The sequence below is a fragment of the Carassius gibelio genome, chromosome B12 (genome assembly GCF_023724105.1).
Source record: "Carassius gibelio isolate Cgi1373 ecotype wild population from Czech Republic chromosome B12, carGib1.2-hapl.c, whole genome shotgun sequence".
Classification (NCBI taxonomy): domain Eukaryota; kingdom Metazoa; phylum Chordata; class Actinopteri; order Cypriniformes; family Cyprinidae; genus Carassius; species Carassius gibelio.
The window spans coordinates 18,678,971-18,698,328 of record NC_068407.1 but is presented as its reverse complement, the minus strand read 5'-3'; the positions used below and the strand labels follow the sequence as shown (position 1 = coordinate 18,698,328).

General features: G+C 37.1%; 1 protein-coding gene across 10 annotated transcripts in view; it reads left to right on the top strand.

The window, feature by feature from the left end:
* Window positions 1–4,884: 4,884 nt before the first annotated feature.
* The window catches only part of plce1 (phospholipase C, epsilon 1), a 76,303-nt gene continuing 61,829 nt past the window's right edge, over window positions 4,885–19,358 (top strand). For 5 of the 10 annotated variants that reach the window (XM_052570523.1, XM_052570519.1, XM_052570521.1 and 2 more), the window contains exons 1-2: window positions 4,886–5,142; window positions 9,971–11,300. In XM_052570523.1, the coding sequence (XP_052426483.1) occupies window positions 10,197–11,300 (1,104 nt within the window). In that variant the 5' untranslated portion in view covers window positions 4,886–5,142; window positions 9,971–10,196. Of the gene's footprint in view, window positions 5,143–9,970; window positions 11,301–19,358 lie in introns of all 10 variants that reach the window. The other 5 variants (XM_052570528.1, XM_052570520.1, XM_052570524.1 and 2 more) reach the window with 2 other exon arrangements.

Here is a 19,358-nt window from a genome sequence, read left to right as displayed (position 1 = left end):
TGGTAACCATGTGATTCTCGCCAAGTGGTTAAGAAGGGTTATAGCTGCATTCTTGTGGATTTTCTGTTCTTTCTTTCATTATTTTGTGATTTTCCACCTTAGATGGGATCATTTTAATCACATACTTCATGCTTTGTGTATATATTTAAGGATTCTCTGTTAAATGCTATACACAGCAGACAGCATCGTTTAAAGGAATATTTCCTAAAAAATTAAATTTACTTGAGATTTACTCTAGCCAAGATGGAGAGTTTTTCATAACAATCAATTTGGATAAATTAATCATTACATCACTAGCTCAGCAATCATAGATCCTCTGCAGTGAATGGGTGCCGTCCGAACAGCTGATGAAAACATCACAATAATCCACACGACTCTAGGCAATCAATGTCTTGTGAAGTAAAAAGCTGTGGCTTTATAAGAAACAAATCCATCATTAAGGCTTTGTAACTTTAATCGACTGTAAATTTATCAGCTGTTTGGACTCATTCTGACGGCACCCATTCACTGAAGAGGATTCATCGGTGAGTAAGGGATTTAATGTCTCCAAATCTGTTCTGATAATGAAATAAATGTGCAAATTTACTTCTTGGATGGCTTGAAGGAGTAAATGTTGAGCAAATTTAAATTTTGGGGTGAACTATTCCTCTGAGATTTAATTTCAGTGATATTCTGTCCATCATTCAGAGCTGTTTGCTTTCTAACAAGAACAAGCTGTTTTGCCCTCTATCCTCAGACAAATGGCCCCAGACTGTGTGGTAAGTAACACTACACATGAACAGCCTGTTCCAATGCAGTACATTTACACTGTCAACAGACAACAGCAGCAGGCTTTAATGATAGACCAACACAGATTCAATAAACACACAAGGAACAGCTTCTAATTAACGCTTTGGCTATTTGAGTTTCACCCTTTAATCTCCTAAAACAAACAATGTATACCCATAGATTACCTTGCTTAAAATGTACTATTCATTCAGACTTTTATTGCATTTTTCTTCACTAAAAATGTACTTTGGATAACAATGCCAGTGTAATCTACTATAGAAACTTGCTTTGGATAAAAGTGTCTGCTATAGATAAAAGTAAACATGCACAACAAACTGATATTTTATAGGGTTTGCCCAAAATATTCCACATATTTGCTATCATTGTGCACCATTCAGAACTGAATTGATAATGCCTTTAAACATTCTTAAATAATAGCAAACAGGACTAAAGACTGTTATTTGATTTACATTTCAATGAAGCATGGTTAAAATGCAATGCATTTCAATAACAATACCTTTAAGATTTAAAAGAATCTGATTAGATTCTTGGTATGTTAAAAGCATATATTGCCCCACGTGTTGTTCATTATAATATATATTGTACATGATCATTTTGTTAATTTTCATAATCATAGATCATCAGTACACTGACAGATTACTCAGAAATTGCAAATAATTACAAACACGCTGAAAAAATGAAAATAGTATTTACTTGTAAAATATACTCCAATAATGTTGTTTTATTTATTTTTTATGTAAAATTAAAAAAAAAAACAGTATGAAGGAATTTTTACATTTCCTAATGTTTATTATAAGTACATGTGTGTGGTTATAGCTCAGTATAGCACAATATCAATATTAGTTCAATAGTAATCTGTAATTATTTGAGAACATGTATTAGAATGTATCAGAATATTGTTTAATTTTTGTCTAATTATTTGCTTTATTCTATATATATATATAGAGAGAGAGAGAGAGGTTAGGGTTAATCACATTCTGCCACATGGAAACTGCAAATCTGAGATATTATATAATGCTGATAGCTGATACTTCATAACAGTTGGTCAAAAGAACATAACGGATGTTATAGATATAAACAAACAATAAGAAAGTGGATAAGCATACATGCTTTTTGTTTGAATCTGATTACATAACAGTGCTTAGTCACTCTGAGTGAGCATTTTCAAAACGGTTTGTCAGCATCCATTCATTTCAAGTCGTCAGTTGACGTTGCTATCCAGTAGAGGGAGGCAGTGTAACACAGATCACGAGGAGACAATGACAGGTTTAGATCAACACCATCTTCAGTTGTTGAGACTTCAGGTGATGGAAACCTTCACTTGCAGATGTTTAGATGGCAAGACAAAACAAAAAGCCCACAGAGTGACAGATTATGAAGTTCCACCAGAATAGCAAACACTTTTGTACAAACATGTGACAGTCTTATTTGAATCTTTACAAGTGCATGAAGCCTTGTTTAAAAGTCTCATCCTAAAAACCGGAGAAAAAAAAAAAAAAACAATTACGTGTGCATAGTTGTGCAACAAGCGCAAGTCGTGCAAACATGAATGATCAGAAATTATTGCATGAAAGCCAAAAACTGAATCATAAAAGCACATAAAAGACTGTCGTAGTGAACTGCAATATACAAAGGATTACTTGTGTGGTTTTGTAAATGAATTGCAACTGAAAAGCAACAGTTCCACATGCTGTAGGATTACATGTGACAGATTGACTGGGAGTGGAAGAATTGCACATTCTTTTTGGATGGCATAAGAGTTCCCTCCTTGTGGACTAAGAATCGGAAAAACCATTGCTATTCTGCCAAGAATACAAACACATAGTTAAAGTAAATATGCATTGGCATATTTCTATATGATAATTTGCCTAATAGCCCATTTTATATTTCCTTTAAAGACTGAGTAATGTATGGTGGGAGGAGCTGGACACAAACCCCTCTGTTAGGACTGTTTTAGGTGTGGATTACCACTGCATGCATAAACACAGCATAACAAACATGAAGAAAAAAGAATCGACTAGCACAATACAAAATCACAAACATGTGTTTACTACGTGAAAACATCTGGCTTCATTCTGTGATCTTATTCTTCCAATAAAGCAATGGTATAATTAATCTAGTTTGGGACAAGGGGAAATCAAACAATGTTATCACTTCGGTAAAAGGAAGTAGCCTTCAGATGTAGCCAAAACCAGATAATCTCCATGCAGCATTCCCACAAGTGCAATGGTACTTCACTAATTGTAGTTTACAGTGCTTTAACTAATGGCATACCATGGTACTATAAAAGTAATTAAATAAAGAAATAAAAATAGGAATATATATATGTATAGTTATTATTATTTATTTTTTTTAATTGTCAAAAAATTTGGTATTGATAATGAGTCACATATGGCTTAGTATTGAGTCATTTACAAATTAGACACAACTTTGCCAGAAGTTTTTGTCTGTTTTTGCTCCACCAATCAAAATAATTCTATTTGGAATAGATACACACAATAGAGGCGTTATTTCATAACTCAGTGTTTTAAATTAATCGATTGACTGATTCAATGACTCACTGATAAATACAATCACTTGTCGCCACCTGCTGGTGTATTTTGTCCATTTTTGCTCCACCAATGAAAATAGAAGTCAAAACAGGATCAATCATAGGATCAACTGTTTTATTCATAAATACAATCACTTGTTGCCACCTACTGGCATAATATCAGAATATTAGAACTCTTGGAAACAGCTTGGCCAATCGAATTTGAGGAGGAAATAAAGTACTGTGTAAATATTCATATTTTAAGTGATATCTAATACACATGACTACCATATCATGTAGTAATTTGGATGCTTTTGCTCCAACAGTGAAAATAGTCCCAAAAGCTGAAAGAGGATAAAGGATTAATCAACATGTTGTCCTTCTTCAAATAAAATATTAATGTGACTGAATCAATCAGCGTTTTGAATTAATTGAGTGAAAGAAGGAATAATTCAGTGACTCACTTACATTCACAAAAGTCTTTACTTACATTTACTTACTTACATTCATAAGTGTTGTAGAAAGGATCACTCACAATCCCTATCAAATATCAGAACTCTTGGAAGACTGCTTAGCTAATCAAATATTAATATGTGACCCTGGACCACAAAAGAAGTCTTAAGTCTCTGGGGTATATTTGTAGGAATAGCCAAAAATACATTGTTTGGGTCAAAGTTAAAGTTTTTTCTTTTATGCCAAAAATCATTAGGATATTAAGTAAAGATCATGTTCCATTAAGTTATTTATTTATTTATTCATTATTATTTCCTACTCTTTTAAAACTAAATTTTTAACTAGTAATATGCATTGTTTTGAAGTTCTTTTGCACAACGTTAAATCTGATTTCCTCAACATTTCGAATTTTTCGCACCCTCAGATTCCAGATTTTCAAATACCTGTATTTCATCCAAATATTGTCCCAACAAACCACACATCAATGGAAAGTTTATTCATTCAGCTTTCAGATGATTTATAAATCTCAATTTGAGAAAATTGACACTTATGACTGGTTTTGTGGTCCAGGGTCACATATAGCTAATCGGATACACAGGACAGTCATATTATTAATTAGTATTTTACTCCACCATTGAAAATAGTCCCAAAAGTCGAAACAGGATCAACCACTGAAAGTCTATGAGCAAAACAGTAGCGGCATTACATCGATCAATTGATTAGACGATTCAGTGACTCATCTATAAATACAGTCGCTTGTCGCCACCTACTGGCTGAGAGTTGTAACCTGCAATGACAGTCAGTCTCCACCAATCAGAACTCTTGGAAAACAGCTCGGCCAATGGAATGCGAGGAAGAAACTGCTGTTAATTTGTTATTTTATTATATTTTATGTGATATATAAGAAGCATGACTACCTTATTAGGTACCGTGTAGTATTTAACTGGCATAGTACTCTAATAATTAATTTAATTTATACCGTGGTTGTACCATCTAAAAACGATAACTATTACCATGGTGGATCCCCCTGTAACTTCTTAAAGTGAAATATTTGGTATTTATGTCGACATGCAAGCATGAGTCTATGACAGTAATGAAGTGTGTCAGTCTATTGAGCGCTACAGAGAGTTAAAGTCCTCCTCAGACATTCCTATGCAGTTACACCTCTGCAACAGTTATTGTGCTGGCTTCGCTGCACTGTCTGTCTGCTGCTGACTGACTGACTGGGTTTCCCGCCTCGACCAATTTAAACGCATCTTTGTGTTCTACGGTTGCTGCGGGACTCTGCAAACAGTCAATTTCTGAAAGCAGGATGAAGTTTCACTCAGTTTCGCGTGTGAGGCGGTTTTCTGCTGTGACTTGCTGTTGCGGTGAGTTGTTTTTCCTGCCCTTAGCACGTGTTTATATTACGTTTGTAGTGTTAAATCTTATGTTTATCTGAATTGACTACAATCGAGCGTCAAAACGACTTTTGATGTAGTGTGCGAGTTGATAAATTGCGTTGTCGGATTACAACAATCGGAAATGAATGAAAGAAACAACGTTACAGTTTGTCTTGCTAACGTTACTCGCGTGTGTTCATTCACCTCAGTGGTATATGTTTCATTTCGTGTATATGTAAGCTATACAGTGATAGCCTATAATATTCACTTTATAGATGGTACTATCATGATAGTAGCTAATAACTAACGTTACCATTGTTTTGCTATAGTTTGTAACTTTTTGCTAGTAAAATCTCATCAGTGTTTAAGCAGGTGTTAAAGGTTCGACTTGTGACAGGATGTTTCTATTAAGACATCGTCTGTGATTGTGTGTAAATGAGGAAATATTTCATCAAATTGGCACGTTCTCCAAAAAGCACAATGAGACATTTTTTTCTGTCTCCCCCTTTTCTGCCTCTACAGGCTCCCCCAAGTCTAGTTTTGTGAAATCAGCTTCTGATGGAAATCCTCTGTAGCTCTAGTAAAGTAAAGTACTCTGTAACCTGATCTTGTTCTAGTGATCCTGGGGTTTGGGCTCTTTAGGCTCAAACTCATACAATCCATTTTCATTTACCAGCCTGGAAAATGTGAATAGATGGAAAACTGTTTCACTTGCATGCCACATCGTTTTTATGAGAACTCGATGGAGGAAGACTATGAGGCGAGTAGTACTGAGTTACTGTTCTGGGATCAGAAGGGAACTTTTTCTTGGATGTAAACAACCCTATAATCATAGACCTTTGATCAGTTAGGACAATACTCAGTATATGACACAATTCTAAGAATTGGAATTTTTTTTGCATAAAATGTTATTGGCGTGAGCAATCTGTTGCGAAACTGAATCTGGATTGACACACCTGAGCTTCGTGTCCCCAAACAAGAATGTCTGTTAGAAGACATTACTCACCCACCAATGATTAAGATCATTAGACGTTACATTTATTCTATTAAACACTGATTTAGTGCCAACAAGTGTCTTTCCAAGTGTTCAGACACTTGCAGTGATCTGTGGATTTCTTTTTCTTTCTTTTTTTTACAGATTTGTCAGCTGGAATCTGTATCTTTGTGTGTATTAGCTTGTATCAGCGTGTGTCTGTTTTGCCACTGCTTGTTTATGGCTTATATAATTTCTATTAGTGTGTCATCTTTTCATTGAGACCTCAAGAAAAGCAGGCAGAGATTGTTATTTTAGCATTATTTGCATACTATTATAGTATTTATTCACAATTTGGATTATCTAATATTTTTAATGTTTATGTTTTAATTTAAAGTTTAGTCATTTATTATATTTGTAATATTTTTACTTGGCTTTCACTTATTTTTTTTAGTTTATTTTTAGTAATTTTGGTGCATTAACTTGGTGCATATTCTGATTTTAATTTGAAAGTTTTTAAGTTCCATTACATCTAATAGGCTATTTTTTTTCATTTTATGAAAACAGTTAAAGTTTTGGTTCTAGATAAAGGCTAGAATAGCCTACACTACCTGACTTCAGCCCAAATTATTGCCCCATTTTACAGTATGGATGAATCAGTGCTAGTTGCCAAAATTCATGGCCAGCCAGAGTTTTGAAAGCCAGAGTTGACCGATTTCACATAAAATCATGTAGTGTATGATGGGCACAGACTTTTATTGACATTGATATCAACTGTGTTTGATATTTAGAGCCAGTTTTAGAACACATAGGCCACATATGTTGTAATATTAAAGAGGCACATGCTCTGTGTAAGTTTCTTTGTGTTCAGAATGACTTGGGAAGTCTGGTGTGTGTGTGATGTGATCCTCAGTCTATAGTGTACGATGCCCAGTTTTTCTCTGTAACTTTTCACAGTCGCCAAATGTTTGATGCCTAATGTTTTAAAATATGAATAGATTTTAAAACATTAGGTGTCATATACTTGCTGACTTTTGTTAAAGTTGCTGACTTTGTAAAAGTTGTGTAGGCTATTCCAGCTTTAACAGCAGTATGGTCAGACATCAACAACAGTTGACCTAGTTCAATTTATGATGGCTGTTATCTGAGATTACCTTAATCTGAATTGACCCTGTGTGTATGTTGCCGTTGATGCCATTGTTTAGCAGCACATAAACTTTGTTTTATTAAGATGAACTGTTCCAAGTCTGGATGAGGCTTTGCTCCAGTAGCTGCGTGTTGCACAGGAACTGAATCAAGCTAGCACAGATAATTAGTTTGTGCTGGCTTCAGAAAAGAAGGGAAGAAGGAGGGGTGCAGAGGTGGATTTGGGGAGGTGGGAATTCCCGTAATTTCCAAGCGTTACAATGGCCTCATGCCTCAACAGACACTCATCCCCACCCTCCTTTCTGGAGGCACGATATGCAGCCTCTTTATTGCTACAGTTCATAGTTTAGATAAGTGAGAGGTGTCTTTGACAAGTTCAGGTTTTTAGGGCACAAATGCATGCAACACCCACTGAAGGCATGCTGACATAATCAGATACGGCGGTCGTTGGCACATGAGCATGACATTAATAAGGATAACAGGAAATATCCATGACCGATTGGATGCAATCCTTCATAATGTAACATATACAAATGAAGGCGTGCAATACTTCTAGGCTTTAACAATTTTTAGAAGAACTATAATTAGTTGTGTTTGCTATGAGAAGCATCACTATCACAATTACTTATTAAACCCCTTCTTGACCAGTATACAACCCGAACACCCATCAGCCGCTTAACAACTGTGAAGAAAAAAAACAAAACAAAAAATTTTTTTTTTTTTTTTTTTGCCATCACTTCATAGTCAAACTACCTCATGAAGTCATGTGAATATATTGCAGTTCGTCATCGAGTCAAGGGTGTGTCTGGTTTATCTGTTCTGTGATCTCATTCCACGGCTGGAATGCATATGTTATTTACTTTAGTAATGTTGGAGAATGCATTCTGGGTCTAGATAAAGACTAAACATGCAAGGCATGCCATATTTTTATATGAAAATAAACCAGCTGAAAACACTAACTGGAAAAACCTTTAGTGCTTTTCTATGGTATGAAGCCTCTTATGTCAACTATACATTGGATTGGTTTCTTCTTTAAATTATAAAAAAGTAAAAATATGAATGATATTACAATGCTATACTAAAACTAAAATGAAAAGAATGGGAAAAACCCTTAAAATAACATGAAAAGTGCAAGAATAACATAAGTGGGCTTTGAACGATTAATTGCCACTTTGAATGATTACGTAATTGTGGCATCCATAATTGTAACTGCAATTAGAAATGTTATTAATTGTGCTGCCCTATTTCAAATCATATGAATGACTGTAAGAGAGAAATAATACTGTGTACAGTAGGCCTAGTTGAAAAGACTGTTTGTGAAGCTGTTTCTTAATTAAACATGGTAACTGTCTGCTCTCTTTGTCAGCGGCAGTGTTGATTCGATTTGCTGAAAAGGTTTAATAGACACAGGTGAATCATTGACAATTAGAAATTAGATCACGCTTTGAATCGAGATTGTGATCTTTTAACGATTAATCATGCAGCTCTAATGAAAATGCATTTGCTTTCAGATTTTAAAATGGTTTGATGACGTCTGTCATTGGGAAAAGGTACTTGCATGTTTCATGAGTAAATAATGACTGAATTTTCTATTCATTTGAACTGTTCCCTAATTTTTGCTGTATAAATCTATGGACATGAATGACACCACAAATCATGAATCTTTTTGCAGAGAGTGATTACTTTTCTAAGTGATTTAGCTTATGAGTTCCCCAGCAGATGACAAAACGGGAACAGAACTTGTGTCTAAGCAGGTGCCAGAGCCAGAACACTCTAGCAACACCCAGAACATTTGATCTAATAACTGCTTAAAACACCTTAGCAATACCCTTGGATCCACCAATCACATCCCTTATTTTAATCAGTGGCCAATGTGATACTTTCTCAGTTTTGCACCACTTTTTTTCCAACACCAGTTTTTTGAAAATATAAAAATGTCTTGTTTGTAGAAAGTCAGCATTGATTGTTTTATTCAGCCTGAGAAATACATTGTCCTTGCACAATATTAGCAGTGTTGTAGTGTCCTTGATACTCTTCCCTTTCACCAAGCCCATGTCTGATTACAATCACTCAAGTGCTGAGTTATGAAAGAACTCCTCACTGTGTTAGCGCTGACTGTGTGGGTGTGGGAACTGAGCCATGTTTGAAGACTCTGACTGGCTGAATTCACCCTGAATCAATGCAGTGAATGCCCCCCTTTAATCTCATTCGTCCGACCCCCACCAAGCGAGGCTTTACATTCCAGAGACCTGAGCGTTTGTATAGGACTGGGGGGCTGAAGCCTGTAGTGAGATTTTGGACAGCTGGGTGATTTCCTGAGAGGGAGATATTATTGAGTGGACGTGAATTTTCATTTCGTGCTGTCAAAATGTACATCCTGTCCTTGAAATATTTCTTCAGTGTTTTAAACATTCGGTTGTGGGTGAAGTGCAGTTTTAACAACTTCCCCAGATAGCACCTAGTAAGACACAAAACAGCTTGGATCTGATAAGGATTGAGAAATGTTCTAGCCTTTCCAGGCCAAGTAAAACCAGTGTGTTGAGCTACAGTTTGTTTATGTTCTTGCTCTTGCATTGTAATATTTCTTCTTTTGTTCAGAAAACATATTCGGGTCACTTGAAATACTGCGTGGCAAAAGTGTTGTTTATTGAAATGTTTAAAGATTTGTTTTTTTGTTGCTTCCTCTCTCTCATCTAGTGTTCTGAGGCCCTGAGGTCTTGGGAGAAGCAGTTAAATTTGGGAGGGGTGAAAAAAACAGAAGACGCAGCCGTTTCTACAACAGTCATCCTAAAGCTTCCACTTCAGAAAGACCCGCTGGGATACATTCTCTGATCCCAAGGCCATCATCTTAGGAGTAGTTTGCCAGAAGCTTGTCCTCAGTGTAAGTTGAGCAAGGAGATTCTGTCAACAGGTGCCTAGTGATATGAGGGTTCGTTTGGAGAGACAGGCGCAAATTGGCCTCATGAGCTCCATGGCCTCTGACAGGGCATCTGCTGTGCTGGGAGTGAAGAGCCTTGGTAAGGAGACTTCGGCGAATAATGGAGATGCTCTCATATCCGTGAACTACGGCTTGCCAGGGAACAAATCCCCTCCGTTTTCATTCGAGACTTCAGAAGGGGACTCACAAGGCACAGAGTGCAGAATATGGAAGTCTTTTGATACTAGGTCTAGAAGTTTGGACTGCTTAGACGAGACCTACAGGTCCAAAAGCTGCAGCTGTGGGACTGCAAGGCACGGGGAGGAAGGGTTGCACGTGTGCCAGATGTGTGGGTTTTGCAATCCAGTGGAAAGCGAAGAAGGCTGCCCGGAGAATAGCTTTCCTCCTAGAAGCTGGGGAACGGTGCCCCAGCAGAGGAAAGCAAAAGGGTTTTCTTCTGATATTACTTGCCTTGCTGGAGAACAGCCAACATTGAGTGGCTCAGAGGGTGAACTGTGCCAGATGGAACTCATAATCGGCCAAAACACGGAGAGCCTGCTGTTCTGCGGGCTGGATTTGAGGCGAAACAGTGTGCCAGTATCCTCACCACAAGGGCCTCAGTGCACCAGCGGCTGTGGAACTGCCATGAATAACAAAATGCGTGACAGAATGGACTTTGTATGTGCCGTGTGCCATAAAAATGGCTTCTCCAGTTTGGAAAGGCTCAACAGGAAAAGCAATCCCATGTGCTCTAAGGTCACATGCCTTAAGCGGTCCGTGCCGTTCAGGTTTTCTGTACCTGACTGTAGTGACGGCGAGGGCTCTGTGTCCGATAGCGAGTTTGTGCGTAACAAGAAAGAGCGCTCTACTGTCCTGGTCAGGAGGTACTTCAAGAACAACCAGAAGATCAAAAAGACCGTGTGCACCGGCACCAGAGCTATAGTGAGGTCTCTACCCACCGGCTGCATCTCTGACAGAGTCTGGGAGTCTGTTTGTGGGAAAACATGCCACCTTGGTGATGAGGCGAGAGGATACAGCAGAGCTCTTCAGGCCATCCAGCTGCAGGTTTCCAGGGCCCTTCTCACATACCCAGGGGTCAGGTTTGCCGAGGTAAGGTCATTTTCTCTCCTCACTAAAGCTCTGCGTGCTATGAATGCTTCCTTTATGAACTGCTGGTTATTCAGGTGTTCGGTTAAAGCTCAATGAATGTGCCGCTCTCACAGTTGGTGCCACAGTTCCTGCACTGAATGTTTGTTGTATCTGATGTTTTGAAGTAAGAATTAACCCGGCATTCTTAGCTTGATTCTTGGGTGCGTAATTAGTGGTTCTTGCTATTGCAATTGCTCATACATAGTTCTGGAATCTTTCAGCATTTTCAAAACCCTAACTATTAAACCATTTATGCGACAGGCATGAATAATACCTCAAATCATGTGGCTTGTTGATGAAAGTTATGGTATTGCTGTTACCAAGTGATGAGGCTTGTGTTTTTTTCCTGGCTGACTTAAACAAATAAAAAAGTACCCTAGACTCAAGGGACACTTGTAAAGTGTTTGGGTTGTTTGTTAGCTACATATCTATGCAAACAACAGCAACACTCCCAGAACACTCTAATTATGTGCTATTGAAGTGTTCTAGGTGATTTTAGGGCTTTGCTGCAATCCGACATAAAGCCTTACAGCTGCGCTTCTAACAAGTCCTTAAAAATGGATTTCAAATCCTGACATTGTTTTATAAATGACCTAAATCTATCATTTCCTATGTGATACAAGCATTTGCTATGTACTGAAATATAAGAATGAAATTAAAGTCAGTATTAAGTCAAATCTACTTTACTACTTTACTAAGTTATGTAAAATTAAAGGGTCAGTTCATCCAAAAATGAAAATTTGATGTTTATCTGCTTATCCAATGGGCATCCAAGATGTAGGTGAGATGTAGTAGAAAACAAACAGAGATTTTTAACACAAACCTTTGCAGACTGTCAGTCTTATAATGTAAGTGGATGGGAATCACGGCTAAAACATAAAATAAAACAAAACAAAAAATACACAAGTAAAACCAAATTAATCCCTGTGGCTCGTCAACCATCTACGCACACCTTGGCATTATGATCACCATTGGCTTGTATAATTTTTAGTTTACTCGCCAGACTGATATACTATTTTACAAGACACAAAATGATCTGTCTGTACGAAAAAATGGGCCGTATTTATATAGTTTTTTACCTTTGATTCAAGCAGTGTCTGAGCTGTTAGAACTCTCTTGAGCGCGTCCTGAAGCAGGCGCTTGAGGCGTCATCTTCTGATTGAGATTGTAGATAGTGTCAATGGTCCATTTGAGAGATAAGTGGCAGTAATGCACTTAAGTCTGCGTGAAGAGGTGAAAGACGATATTAATACGTTTCAGTTTCTTGCATAGACAGATTGTTTTGTGTCTTTACACATCAATGTATCATCACGAGCCACAGGGTTTAATTTGGTTTTGTGTATATTTTTTGACTCCCAAAACTGTGATTCCCATTCACCTCCGTTAAAAGAGTGACCGACTGCAACAGTTTGTGTTAAATATCTTTGTTTGTAATCTACTGAATAAACAAAGTCACCTACATCTTGGATGCCCTTGGGGTAAGCAGATAAACATAACATTTTTATTTTGGGTGAACTATTCCTTTTACAAAAATGACTTGGCCAGTGATAGTTTGAGTCATTTCTGCTCAAAGGTTCAGGAGATCTTGTAAAATGCTAACATTAGCCTGATAGCACTGAAAGCGAACATGCCACCCTCCCTGCAATCGCTGTCCAAAGCCGCGTCCCCTGAACGCATTTATGCTCCCAGACCAAAAATACCCCAGGCAACATTACTACAATAGGCTACATCAGCGGTTCCCAATTCCAGCCCATGTTCTGAGGTGAAGTAAACCCCTGCTCAGGGAGTAGGGAGCAATGAACACGGTGTAGGGATCATTAACAGTTTAGGGCTGTAGCTATCGAATATTTTAGTAATCAAGTATTCTACCAAATATTCCATCGATTATTCGAGTAATCGGAAAAAAAGGGTTTTGCTTAATTAAAGTGCAATATTGATTATGCAAGAGAAAATAAGACTCCTGGGTCTCTTAAAATGAACAACTTAGTTTCCTTTTTTAGAAAAAAATATTTTTATTTTTTAAATGCATAGAATGCAATGCATACATAAAACATTAAATTATTACCCATTGTTTCTCTGTCTGCACTTGTACTGTGAACAATGACAAAGTTGACATGACTTAAGTGCATTTAAGTGCCATTCAGTTGGGGTTTTAAATAAAGCATTTTCTGACATAAACATTAAACACACAAAACATTAATTTATCTTTTAGTTATTGAAAATTAATCAAACTTAACTTTTTGGTAAACAAATGTGATTTACTATTAAAAATAAAACATGGAAGAAATGTTGTGATTAAACCTTAAACAAAAAGGTTTTTTTTTTTTTTTTTTTTTTTTTTTTTTTTAGTAGGCTATGTACATTCTGCTGAACAATAGTCTCTAGCCAGACTTTTATTTTGACTGGTTGACGTACCTTTACAGTTCTGTGTATGTGATGTGGCGCTAGTTTTACTCAAATCAAACGGTCAAATGCTCATGAAGTGACTGTCAGAGCAGTTCTGGAGATGTTGTTCATGTGTTCACATCTTTATTTAGAGAGACAGCAGACGCTGAAATCACCGCGAGCATCACACGCGCTCAGGGCCGTAGCTGGGCTTTGCGAGGCCCCGGTGAAGGTTGTACCAGTGGGCCCTGTTTGAAATTGTTTAATTTGTATGTTCGTTCATTTTTATTTATTTGTGCTTATTTACACAATGTTTACGTTTTTTTCAAGTTTATAGGTGTCCAGGTACAGAAACCGAATAATTAAATGTAAAATAGCACTGGATAGTCTTCAATGTAAAAATGAAATACACAATCAAACCAAAATTTATTCAGACACCTTCAACTTTTCTCACATTATTACAGTTTATTTGATATCACTTGTAAAGTGGTTATAAAATATGACAAGAACTTAGTTAAACTGTGTCAGAACAAATTCATCTTAATAATGTCATAACTTTGATAGAAATGTACGTAATGGATTACAATCAACCAAAACTATAGACAACTGTTTTTATAAGAATATTTACGCAACTATCAATACTTTGTTAAACAATTACCATGCAATGCTTAATTTTGTTCAGTCTGTGGTGTGAAAAGGTTGCATTAGCAATTGAGGAAAAAAAACACATAAGCAATACATGGTGCTTTATAAGGTGCTGAATAATTTTTGGTCCCAATTTTTATATATGTATGTGTTAGTCTCTCTTGCGCACCGAACACATAATGCGATTAACCAGCTACTCTGTTAAGCTTTTCCGCGTTTTGTGTTTGGATGCTTTAATGTATAAATCGACAAGTGGTAAGCTTAAAAAAACGTGAAAAAGATAAGCTTTCTTGACGATGTGCAGCAGTGTCCTGTCAACTGTCTTGAGCATCAGTCCATTGAGATCGTTGGGCCCCCCCCCCCCTCAGCCGTGGGCCCCAATAATCGTCATAACCTTTCACCCCACCACAGTGTCTATAATAAAGGAAGTTGCACTTTTGCTACATTCATTAACAGAGACACACCGAACATGCAGGATTCATATTTAAATAGAATGTTCCGGCTTAATATTTACAGATATTAGTCCATATTGTGATTTGATGTAAATGCAATGACCTATTTTTGAGTAATTCATTCAAAATTTGGCAAATTCCGTGCCATTCCGCGTTAAACTGTAAATTTCATTTTCTTGACTGGATTCCACGATTCCCTTCGCGTTTTCTGCATCGCGGAAATCATAGGGCCCTAGTTGTGGTATGCAAGCACTATCTTGCAATGGACAGATGCCACAAAGTTCTCTTTACGTTTGCCCGCACCCTCAAATCAAAACACTGCTGACTCCTTGCAGTATGAGATTTTGGACGCAGCGCTTCCGCTTTATGGGTGACGTAAATGCGTTGTCACATTAAAAAAAAAAATCTTTGCGAATTAATTAAGAGGCTTCGAGGCAGAGAATTTTTTTTTGTTCGATCATTTTTTGTAATCGAGTTACTCAAGGAATCGTTTCAGCCCTATAATAGTTCATTCGCGTAGCTCATTTCTGAACAAGTTGGTCATCTGAATCAGGTGTGTAAACTAAGCAAGACATGCAAAATATGTGCATGAGTACTGGAATTGGGAACCGCTGGGCTATATCATGTGTCGTTCAACAGCGAGAAAACTTTAAAAATACTACAATGCCAGGAAGGTTTTAGTGCTGATGACGTATTCTGTCTGCGTCAACAGGTTATGCAGGGTTATGTAGTTACATACATTGACAGGCAGGTTGGAAAGCTATTTAAAATGCTCGGACCGAGTTTTTATTGGACGTACATTTCTTGGTCCTACACCATCTGCAGAATATATAAACACAGATAAATATATTCAGACCACGTAACTTAATGATTGCTGTCGGGATGTGAAGAGACTTTCAGCCAGCATAACAAAAAAAATTCTGAAGACAATCACCTATTGCACCTTTAAAGAGCCACACCAATGGGAAATCAAAAATTACCTGTATTACAGTGTATGATGTAGCTGTCCATCTGTGTAAACAATGTGCAAAGTAATTAAACCAAAAAGTACACGATTTATAAAGTTATTGGCTTCTAAAGTAAGGAGTCGATTCTGAATCGCTGAAACGAGTCGTTATAGATTTCAAATCTTTTGCCCATCTTTATGTACGTCAGTAGGAACACTTTGCATAATAATCTCCGCCTACCGTCTGGGGAGAAACGGAACTCTGACCTGCCCCCACCCCCCACACACAGACGCTCTGGTTGGTGTGATAGCATCATGTCGAGGAGACAGTGTTTTTAATTGTAAAGGCAAGTTTGTTTTATTTTCACTGCCAAAGAATGAAAATCAGAAGAACCAATGGCTAAAATTAATTTTTACCACAATACCAGAGCAGTACAAAAAAATCCCTTTTGTTGTGTTCACAACATTTCACTGATGACTGCTTTTCTAATCTCGGTGAGTAAAGCGGGATTTTCAAAGCGTTTGGCCATAAAAGAGGGTTCATTACCAACTTTATTTAGAACAACGAGCATCTCCGAATCACAACGCGAAGTATGATTATGAAGTTATGTGTCTGTTTTCTCCCGAGCGTCTTATCAGTATGTGTGCTGTCTGCAGCCTGTCTGCGCTGATCGTCATGTACAAACACGTCATTAAAATGAAGTGTAACTCCGTGAATACTCAACGAAGAGACATGAGAGAGATATCTATAGAAAGCTTGACATGTCTACTTTAAAACTAAACAAGTGCTGCCGAAAACAGATATTCTGTGATAAAGTAATCCATATGAAAACAACGCGATGTCTGTTTTTCATGTCTCCCTTCATTATAGCTAATGTGACCACGCCCCCACGCTGAACGCGCTATTCAGATTCAAACTGAAGCGCGCGGCTTGAATACACACACACAGAAGAAAAAGCAGCGAGACTGTTCAAGTTTTTTATTTTACTGTTTGCTTCGCGATGAGAGGAATAAGACATAATTCACCCCAAACAGATGCTAACGCATAGTTTACCGTGGAGGTGTGTGCGGAACAACCAATCAAACCTGACTATGTTAGTTGACCAATCAGAACACAGTATGCTACCGAAAGGTGGGGTTTAAGGAAACTGAATCTTTTGAACAGCTTCGTGCGAACCGTTTGGGGATCTCTGAGAATTGAGGTAATTTTAAAATGATATTTTGACAAAATGACAATGTTTTTTAACCTTGGATGGATTTAAACCTAATGTACAGGACTTATAAACTGTGATAGGAAGCTTAGAATTTTCATCTTACTGGCTCTTTAATCATTTGAAGTTTACTCTGCAATACTCAAGTTAATATTACAAAATCTTTTTTGTAAACTTTATAAGAGTAGCATAGGGCTGCACGATATTGGGAAAAAATTACATTGCTAAATTTTTCTTTTCTGCGATATATATTGCGATATGAAATCTAATCTAATTTATTCTTACAAACAAAAATGGGGTGAGCACACATTCTCATTTTAAATGATTTAAACATCAGAGTATTATTTAAATTAGAGTAAATTATTTGTTTGTAACTTAAGGATATGGTTTGAATTGTTAACATTAACTAACATGAACTTACCCCGAGCAATACTTCTGTTACTATATTTATTAATCTTTGTTTATCTTAGTTTATAAAAACACAGCTGTTCATTGTTTGGTAACATTACTTCACAGTGTATTAACTATGTTAACAAATACTGTACAACTTTTGATTTCAACAATGAAGGCTATAGCATAAATGTTGAAATGAACAATTATGTAGAAGTGCAGTTTAGTAATAGTAAATGTTAAATAATGTAGTTAAATAGTTTAATAAATAGAATATTATTGTAAAGTGTTACAGATTTTTTTTTTTTATACACCAATTAAGATGTCTCGTGAGTTCAGTGTTGGACAGGTCAGTTGTTTAAACCATTCATTAAATTGAATCGGTTCAAATGAATCATTAGTTCGTGAATCAGAAGTGTACGGCACGCCTTGAGTAATTATCTCTGCAGTTTAGGTGAGCTTGCGCGCGCGGTCGGGGCGCTCTCTCTCTCTCTCTCTCTCTCTCTTATATATTAAACTGTATATGTAAACTATATCTCTCTCTCTCTCTCTGTTAAACTGACAGGACTTAAAAACACATGCAAATGATAAACTTTCACTCCATGATGGTTTAGCTGTGCAATTAATCCGCGAATCACATTCGTCAAGGGCAGGGGAGCAGCTGGCCCATACAGTAAATGAATAATGGATCAACTACTACAGTCTGCATCGCACATCCTGCGATGTGACAATCTTGGATTCATACATCGCAAAATCGATGCTTCAAACGACACATCGTGCAGCACTGAAAAAGCCATACTATTAGCATATGGTTAGCATCTAGAACATATGTGAACAATGTAGTAAACAGCTAGTTACACTCTAAGATATGTCTACAGAATATAATCAGATCTTGCAAAACAGCAAGTCCCTAAACCTTAACTTTAATTTCTACAAGCTTGAACTGAGTAATGTTTTATAATTTATGCTAATGGAAAACAGGAAATTACTGTTGATTTTTGACATGATGTGGAACATCCCAGACGTCTTTTATTATCCGTCAGCCTTTTATTCATATTCTTTGGTTTCTATATTATATAACTTGTTTGCTGTTGTACATTTCAGACTTCTTTTCTATTTTCCTTTTCAGTGAATTCAACTAGACCCCGAATCATTTAATACAATGTGTCATTTCTTTTTTACTCATTTACCAGATGCTTTTATCCACAGTAAATTACAACTGTGAAATAGCACAACCAATTTATTGTACAGGGTAATGATGTTAGCAGTGCTGCAAGAGTAAAGTGCAGTGCTGCATTTTTTTCATGGCAATTTTGTCATTTTTCGCGGTAATTGAAATGGCTCCAGTCTATTTAACAAATGGACACCAGCCAGCACTTAATTTTGCCTGTAATTTGATGAATTACAAGCAAAATAGGAGGAGATCTTTCTTTCAAAGGAAATTCCTGGCGCTCACAAAACTCAAGTTAGTGCAAGAAAAAGACACAAAACATTTCAGCTTGAGGTTTTTCTAAAAGATGATTTAGTGGGTGACAGCTGTCTGTTCCAGCAGAACTTCTGCTCTATTATGCAGCATATTATGTCTATGCTTAGCAAACGTTTTACTAGTAGACTTGTATTTAAGCACTGCTTGTTGTGTTAAGGGCCGTTCCAGTGCTGTCTGGCTTCTCCCGCTGGCTGGGACAGGGAACCCTCTGTTTCAGAGCGTGCACTGGTTCTCGCTACACTAGCTTAAGACATTAAGACTTTATTGGCCCTTTGAGGCACTAAACCCCTGCCTCCTTCACGTTTTTATTCATTCCTTATAGGTGAAAAATAAGTTCACTGAGTCTAAGCATGTAGAAATATGTGTGCTGCATGTAGTCATTGCGTCTCCATAGACCAAACCATTTTGTGTTCCACTGGTGTTTTGTTTTGGACCCAAAATATCGGTCACAACGGCGGTGTGGTTTTAGACTGAACCACAGTGGAGAGCGGCCCAGCTTTGTCT